General features: G+C 41.6%; 1 protein-coding gene across 1 annotated transcript; it reads right to left on the reverse strand.

Annotated features, from left to right (window-relative positions):
- Window positions 1-2,513: 2,513 nt before the first annotated feature.
- On the reverse strand, window positions 2,514-3,496 carry LOC130464115 (zinc finger BED domain-containing protein RICESLEEPER 2). Its single transcript, XM_056833520.1, has 3 exons — window positions 3,337-3,496; window positions 2,918-3,224; window positions 2,514-2,819 (listed from the first exon to the last, which is right to left on the reverse strand). Exons 1-3 carry the CDS (start codon window positions 3,466-3,468, stop codon window positions 2,674-2,676), a joined length of 585 nt encoding a protein of 194 aa, XP_056689498.1. The 5' UTR covers window positions 3,469-3,496; the 3' UTR covers window positions 2,514-2,673.
- Between the last annotated feature and the right edge of the window lie 5,772 nt (window positions 3,497-9,268).

Genomic DNA, 9,268 nt, shown 5'->3' on the forward strand with positions numbered 1-9,268 from the left:
GACGATCTTAGCTCCCACTGAAACCAAGATCCGTCGGTTCCGAATATTCATAGATGGAGTATTTAATGCCATTAAATACTTGATCCGTTTACGTACTATTTGTGTGACCCTACGGGTTCAGTCAAGAGTAAGCTGTGGATTAATATCATTAATTCCACTTGAACTGAAGCGGCCTCTAGCTAGGCATTCAGCTCACTTGATCTCACTGAATTATTAACTTGTTAATTAATACTGAACCGCATTTATTAGACTTAACATAGAATGCATACTTGGACCAAGGGCATTATTTCCTTCAGTCCTTATCGCGGCTAGAAAGTTAAGACCATACTTTGATGCGCATACAATCGAAGTGCTGACAAACTTCCCTCTCGAAAAAGCCATTAGCAAGCTAGATACATCAGGCAGGCTGCTAAAATAGGCAATAGAGTTGTCCGAATTTGACTTGGAATTCCGGCCAAGAACTGCAATCAAAGCCCAGGCATTGACGGACTTCATAGTTGAAGCGTCATACCAAGAGGATGAAGTACAAGCTGAAGTATGGGAGGTGTCAGTGGATGGTTCAGCTGCGCAGACAGGCAGTGGGGCCGGAATAATCAGGAAATCGCCAGGAGGAGACATCTTTGAGTATGCTATAAAGTTTATGTTCAACGCGTCAAATAACGAGGCAGAATACGAGGCAGCAATCGCCGGCATCCAAATGTGCCTCGCAGCAGATGCAAAAAGAGTAACACTGACAACAGACTCCCAGCTAGTAGCAAGTCAATTCAGTGGAGAGTACGAGGCCAAAGAACCTTCAATGGTAAAATACCTGGAAAAGTTGAGGTCAGTGTCGGCTCAGCTAGAGAAATTCAGCATTAATCTGGTACCCCGAGCAGAAAATACGCTGGCAGATGCGCTATCAAAGTTAGCAAGTTCAAATATCGCCGACTTGAAAAGAACAGTCATGATGGAAGTCATGAATAAGCGAAGTACGGAGTCGGAAGAAATACGGGTCATGGCCATCACGACTACCTCAGAATGGTACGATAATATCCAAACATACATACAGACTGGAGCCCTACCAGCAGATTTGGCATAAGCCAAAAAGACAAAAAGGGACGCGGTTTGGTACATCATCCTGTGGGGACGGTTGTACAAAAAGTCATTTAGCCTGCCATTCTTAAGGTGCCTGACAGCATTCGAGTCAGCAAGGGTGATCGAAGAAATGCACGAAGGGACATGTGGGAACCATGCCGGTGGAAAACCCCTTGCCATCATCTGCCAAAGACAAGGCTATTACTGGCCAACAATGTTAGAAGATTGTCGAGCATATGTAAAAAAGTGCGAGAAATGTCAAAAGTTTTCAGCTGTGATAAACTTGCCAGCTAATGATTGCCCATTCTGAACCCAATCCCATTCGCGCAATGGGGAATGGATATTGTTGGACCATTCCCAATGGCGGCTGGAGGGCGCAAGTTCTTAATAGTAGCAGTGGACTACTTCACCAAGTGGATAGAAGCAGAGCCGGTAGCAAAAATAACGGCAAACCAGGCAAAAAAGTTCATATGGAAAAACATAATAATGAGATTCGGACTGCCGCAGGCAATAGTTTTTTATCATGGATCACAGTTTGATTGTGCACCCATACAATGCTTCCTGGGATTATACAGAGTAAAGTTAGCCCACTCGTCAGTATGTCACCCACAAAGCAATGGGAAAGCAGAGGCGGCGAATAAGCAAATCCTGGCTGCGTTGAAAAAGAAACTAGAAGAGTGTAAAGGCAAATGGGCAGATCTTATGCCAGAAATTTTGTGGTGCAACAGAACTTCTATCAAGGAGGCTACCGGCGAGAGTCCGTTTAAGCTAAGCTTCGGGTCTGAGGCTGTCATACCGGCAGAAATGGCTCTGCCAACCATGCGAATCCAGCATTACGATGAGGAAAGAAACGATCAGCTGCTGCGACATCAGTTGGACTTCATGCCAGAAATCCGCATGAAAGCAGAAATCAGTTCGGCAGCATACAAAAGCAGAATGAGCAGAGCATACAACAAGAAAGTGAAACACCGGCCTCTAGGAGTAGGAGACCAGGTACCGCGAAGAACGGCCGCAACAGGAAAAGGAAATGCTCAAGGAAAGCTGACAGCAAATTGGGAAGGACCATACCAGATATGGGAGGAAATTGTTCCTGGGTCATACCGGTTAATGCAGATGGATGGTACCACGCTCAAGAACTCCTGGAATGCCAGTACTCTGAGAAAGTACTATGTTTGAAAAAACTGTAATGATGATGTATGAGTAGAGCTGGCAATGGGTCGGGTTGGGTCGAAATCAGGTCGACCTGTTTATAAACGGGTTGAGATTTCCCCGACCTGAACCCAACCTGTTTAGTTAAACGGGTTGAAATTTTAAACCCAACCCAACCTGGAAATAAACAGGTCAACCTGTTTTCGACCTGCTGACCTGTTTACTTAATTTTTTTTTTTGTAAAAAAACCTGCTAAACTAATAACCTGTTTTTCCAATCTGCTAAAATAATAAGTCTTAAACTGGCAATATTTGCCATTAATTAATGCCCTGTCAAAAGTTATAAGGCTTAATACATCACCAAATATGAAATTAAAGTTTAATACATACCAAATCCAACGTAAAACTAAAATTCAAATAGGTTACAACGCATTAATAAATTGTTAATTCATCACACTTTGTTGGAATCTTGTGTTCCTGGTGAAGCAACTATGGGTGAGGATGGGTCATCAACATTCACGACCGCGTCAACTTGTTCTTCCACCTTCATCTTCATGATGGCTCCACATAGCTCCTCCAATTGAGGCTCCATTTTTACTACAAAAGTAATAATAAAACAAATAAGGTCAGCATACTTAGTATTTATTTAAGAGCAGAATATATATAATTAGTTATTGTAATTGAAAAATACTAACCTTGTCCAAACACCCAGTCACGAAGACATATAATTGCCTCCACAACAGAAGGCAATAAAGAGCTTCTATAAGCATCAAGCACCCTACCACCAGTGCTAAAAGCAGATTCAGATGCCACTATTGAGATTGGGATAGCCAAGATATCCCTGGCCATCCGAGCAAGTGTAGGATATCGTGCCTCGTGAGTTCTCCAAAACTCCAACACATTTAAATCAGTTGACCGAGGCATGAGCTGCTCCTCCAAATAACTCTCAAGTTCAGATTTCAATGCCTTAGTAGGCATCTTAGTGGAGAAGTTGTCAAAATCCTTAATAAAAAACAAAGTAAAATATCACTTCCAGAATGTAGAAATGATCAAATATTCAATAAAAATGATACAATACTAAAAAAAAGTAAAGTATATGGTTAAGGTTACTTACCATCATGAGAGAATCCGACTCACTTTGCTGATTGTTTGACATGGCAGCATTCCTAGCTTCATCATTTGCTTTCATCAAAGAAGACTCAGCTTGGTACTCGTCGAACAAGGAAACCAACTTGTCCATCATCATTGCACACTCCAAATTATAACTTGCCCCATAAATCTGTTGGGTTATGATACATATGATATTACATAAATCATGCGAAAACAACCATTAACCCAGGAATACATATTATTTACACATAATCATATAGCATAATTTAGATGCATACTCTTTGTTGCGTGCCCTCTCTAGCTGCGCCCGAACCGAGCAAGAACAAGTCTTTAGGACTCCAAGTGTCGTCCCTCCGTAGATAGTCCACAGCACGTCCGGATCCGCCTTAAGATTGACCAACTAGAATCGCCCTTAAGGTACTAGAATTTTCGGCACTTTTGAGCAAGATGTGTGATTGAATTTTTCTCTCAAAACTCACTTTGAATACTTTTAAAAAACTCGTCATAAATTGTGAACCCAGGCCACATATTTATAGGGGTATGGAAAGGGAATCGGAATCCTATTCAGATACAAATTAATTAAACCTAGAATCCTACAAGAACTCTAATTAATTAATTTATCTAATAGAATTAGGAATTTAATCATTAACCGAACTCTGCATGTTTTAGGAATCGTGCATGAACACAAACACTTACGCACACACACACGGCAGCCACGATGGGCCGCCCATGCGCGTGCGTGCGAGCAGCAGCCCACGCAGCGAGGCCTACGCGAGCTACAAGCCCACGTAGCTCCTGCGCGCGCTGCGCGCGCTGTGCGCGCTGCCACGGCCTGCTGGGCCTGGCCTTGCGCTGGGCCTGGCGTGGCCTTGGCTGTTCGTCTGGCGCGCTTGGCTTGCTGGGCGATGGCCTGGCTTCGTGCTGGGCCCTCGTCCGGCAGGCCTCGTCCGATGCTTATTCGTACGATACGCTTCCGATTAAATTTCCGATTCCGGAATTCATTTCCGATACGAACAATATTTAATATTTCCGATTCCGGAATTAATTTCCGTTTCGAACAAATATTTAATATTTCCGTTTCCGGAATTATTTTCCGATTCCGATAATATTTCCGATTCTGACAATATTTCCGTTTCCGGCAATATTTCCGATTCTGGCAATATTTCCATTTCCGATAATATTTTCCGATACGTACCATGTTTCCGTTTCCGGCAACATCTACGACTTGGATAATATTTATATTTCCGATACGATCCATATTTCCGTTTCCGGCAATATCATCGTTTCCGGAGTATTCATTTCTTGCCTGTGACGATCTCAGCTCCCACTGAAACCAAGATCCGTCGATTCCGAATATTCATATATGGAGTATTTAATGCCATTAAATACTTGATCCGTTTACGTACTATTTGTGTGACCCTACGGGTTCAGTCAAGAGTAAGCTGTGGATTAATATCATTAATTCCACTTGAACTGAAGCGGCCTCTAGCTAGGCATTCAGCTCACTTGATCTCACTGAATTATTAACTTGTTAATTAATACTGAACCGCATTTATTAGACTTAACATAGAATGCATACTTGGACCAAGGGCATTATTTCCTTCAGTCTCCCACTTGTCCTTAGGGACAAGTGTGCATTTCCTAATTCCTTTGTCGCTCGATGCTTGCTCTTGAACATAAGGTAAGAGTTGTCATCCTTATTATGTCCAGAGGTGTTCCTCGGTTTCAGAGTTCAACTGATCAAATAAACAGATAATCATAGCCTATGATTCATCCGAGCACGGCCATGCATTTCACAGTTTCTAGCTCTCCGAGTGGCCTTGTACAACTTTTAAGCATCTCATCCCGATTTATGGGAGGACAATCCCAATCTTGCGATCTTGAGATTAGACTTCGTTTGATAGGTGATTACCTGAGCGTTGCCTTTATAGCCTCCTTTTACGGTGCGACGGTTGGTCAACGTCAAAGCAACCAGTTCTCAAACAAGTAATCTCAAATCACTCAGGTATTGAGGATTTAGTGTCTAATAATTTAATGAAATTTACTTATGACAGATTTTCATCTCTTACAGTAAAGTTTCATAGGTCTTGTCCGATACTAGTCTTCCCAAAGTAAGTATCTATGCAAATGATTATGACATTGCCATGTCCACATAGTTCAAGAAACAGAACTACTAGTCATCTTGCATTCTAATCGTCTAACGTTTTCTATGCGTCCAATTTTATAGAAAACTCCGATTAGGGACCATTTTCAACCTTTGACATTCAAGTTCACTTGATAGACATTTCTTAGTCACAGGACTGGTCCTGACAGTCTATCTTGAATATATCGTCAAGTTGAAGGGACTCATCATTTAATAAACCACAAATTAAATGGAAAAATGAATTCTTTTCATTTATTGTGAATGATTAACCAATAATGTTTTACAAAGATTTAAACTCTAAAACTTTAAAACATTAAATAGAGACATCAAAGCCATTCTCCAATATGCTTGATTCCCATAGCTGCAGTGTGCGAGTTGTGCTTCGCTTGCGGCAGAGGTTTAGTTAATGGATCTGATATGTTGTCATCAGTTCCAATCTTGCTTATCTCGACTTCTTTTCTTTCAACGAACTCTCGTAGAAGGTGAAATCTACGAAGTACATGCTTGACTCTTTGGTGGTGTCTAGGCTCTTTTGCCTGTGCAATAGCTCCGTTATTGTCACAATACAGGGCTATTGGTCCTTTAATTGAGGGGACTACACCAAGTTCACCTATGAACTTCCTTAGCCATATAGCTTCCTTTGCTGCTTCATGTGCAGCAATGTGCTCCGCTTCAGTTGTAGAATCCGCAATGGTGCTTTGCTTAGCACTTTTCCAGCTTACTGCTCCTCCGTTGAGGCAGAAGACAAACCCAGACTGTGATCTGAAATCATCTTTGTCGGTTTGGAAACTTGCGTCCGTATAGCCTTTAACAATTAATTCATCATCTCCACCATAGACCAGGAAGTCATCTTTGTGCCTTTTCAGGTACTTCAGAATGTTCTTGGCAGCAGTCCGATGCGCCTCTCCTGGGTCTGACTGGTATCTGCTCGTAGCACTGAGTGCGTACGCAACATCCGGGCGTGTACATATCATAGCATACATTATTGAACCAATCAATGATGCATATGGAATCCCATTCATTCGTCTACGCTCATCAAGTGTTTTTGGGCACTGAGTCTTGCTTAGAGTCATTCCATGAGACATGGGTAGGTAGCCTCGCTTGGAGTCCGCCATCTTGAACCTATCAAGCACCTTATTGATATAAGTGCTTTGACTAAGTCCAATCATCCTTTTAGACCTATCTCTGTAAATCTTGATGCCCAATATGTACTGTGCTTCTCCTAGATCCTTCATCGAAAAACATTTCCCAAGCCAAATCTTGACAGAGTTCAACATAGGAATGTCATTTCCGATAAGTAATATGTCGTCGACATATAATACTAGGAAAGCAATTTTGCTCCCACTGACCTTCTTGTATACACAAGATTCGTCTGCGTTCTTGATGAAACCAAAGTCACTGACTGCTTCATCAAAACGTATATTCCAGCTCCTGGATGCCTGCTTCAATCCGTAGATTGACTTCTTTAGCTTGCATACCTTTTTAGCATTCTTTGGATCCTCAAAACCTTCAGGCTGTGTCATAAACACAGTTTCTGTTAAAACGCCGTTTAAGAAAGCAGTTTTGACATCCATCTGCCATATTTCGTAATCGTAATATGCAGCGATTGCTAACATTATCCGAATAGACTTTAGCATTGCAACTGGTGAAAAGGTTTCATCGTAGTCCACACCGTGGACTTGCCTGTAACCTTTTGCAACCAATCTAGCTTTGAAAACTTCAAGTTTCCCATCCTTGTCCTTTTTCAGTTTGAAAACCCATTTGCTTCCAATGGCTTGATAGCCATCTGGCAAATCGACCAAATCCCATACTTGGTTTTCAGACATGGAGTCCAATTCAGATTGCATGGCTTCTTGCCATTGCTTGGAGCTAGGGCTCGTCATAGCTTGTTTGTAAGTCGCAGGTTCATCTCTTTCAAGTAATAGAACGTCATAGCTCTCGTTCGTCAAAATACCTAAGTACCTTTCCGGTTGAGATCTATATCTTTGCGATCTACGCGGGGTAACATTTCTAGATTGACCATGATTCTCACCAGATTCTTCTAAAGATCTCTGAGTTTCATCCTGAATGTCATCTTGAGCATTCTCTAGAGTTTGTTGTTCGACTCGAATTTCTTCGAGGTCTACTTTTCTCCCACTTGTCATTTTGGAAATGTGATCTTTCTCCAAAAAGACACCATCTCGAGCAACAAACACCTTGTTCTCAGATGTATTGTAGAAGTAATACCCCTTTGTTTCCTTTGGATAGCCCACAAGGATACATTTGTCAGATTTTGGATGAAGTTTGTCTGAAATTAATCGTTTGACGTATACTTCACATCCCCAAATCTTAAGAAAAGACACATTTGGAGGCTTTCCAAACCATAATTCGTATGGAGTCTTTTCGACAGCTTTAGACGGAGCTCTATTTATAGTGAGTGCAGCTGTATTTAGTGCATGTCCCCAAAATTCTAATGGAAGTTCGGCCTGACCCATCATTGACCTGACCATGTCTAGCAAGGTTCTGTTCCTCCGTTCCGACACACCATTCCATTGTGGTGTTCCAGGAGGAGTCAATTCTGATAGAATTCCACATTCTTTCAGATGGTCATCAAATTCATAGCTCAGATATTCACCGCCTCTATCAGACCGCAGTGCCTTAATCTTCTTGCCTAATTGATTCTCTACTTCACTCTGAAATTCCTTGAATTTGTCAAAGGATTCAGACTTATGCTTCATTAGGTAGACATAGCCATACCTACTGAAGTCATCAGTGAAAGTGATAAAGTAGCTGAAACCACCTCTAGCATTTGTACTCATTGGTCCACATACATCTGTATGGATTAAACCCAATAGTTCATTTGCTCTTTCTCCAACTTTAGAGAAAGGTTGCTTTGTCATTTTGCCAAGTAAACATGATTCGCATTTACCATAATCCTCTAAGTCAAATGGTTCTAGAATTCCTTCCTTTTGAAGTCTTTCTAAGCGTTTCAAGTTTATATGGCCTAATCGACAGTGCCACAGATAGGTGAGATCTGAATCATTCTTTTTGGCCTTTTTGGTATTTATGTTATATACTTGTTTGTCGTGATCTAATAAATAAAGTCCATTGACTAATCTAGCAGATCCATAAAACATCTCTTTAAAATAAAACGAACAACTATTGTCTTTTATTAAAAAGGAAAATCCCTTAGCATCTAAGCAAGAAACTGAAATGATGTTTTTAGTAAGACTTGGAACATGGAAACATTCTTCCAGTTCCAAAACTAGCCCGGAGGGCAACGACAAATAGTAAGTCCCTACAGCTAATGCAGCAATCCGTGCTCCATTTCCCACTCGTAGGTCGACTTCACCCTTGCTTAACTTTCTACTTCTTCTTAGTCCCTGTGGATTGGAACATAAGTGTGAGCCACAACCTGTATCTAATACCCAAGAAGTTGAATTAGCAAGTATACAGTCTATAACGAAAATACCTGAAGATGGAACGACTGTTCCGTTCTTCTGATCTTCCTTTAGCTTCAAGCAATCTCTCTTCCATTGCCCCTTCTTCTTGCAGTAGAAGCATTCGGATTCAGAAGTGGGTTGACTGACCTTCCTCTTTACAGATTTGGCGCCAGTTTGCTTAGTTGGGCTGGCCTTGTTGCCACCTTTCTTAGCATTCCTCTTCTTTCCAGATTTCTTGAACTTGCCCCCACGCACCATAAGCACATCCTGCTTATCACTTTTGAGCGTCTTTTCAGCGGTCTTCAGCATACCGTGAAGCTCAGTGAGCGTTTTGTCCAGACTATTCATACTGTAGTTCAGTTTGAACTGAT

The sequence above is a fragment of the Spinacia oleracea genome, chromosome 6, assembly GCF_020520425.1.
Source record: "Spinacia oleracea cultivar Varoflay chromosome 6, BTI_SOV_V1, whole genome shotgun sequence".
Taxonomy (NCBI): domain Eukaryota; kingdom Viridiplantae; phylum Streptophyta; class Magnoliopsida; order Caryophyllales; family Amaranthaceae; genus Spinacia; species Spinacia oleracea.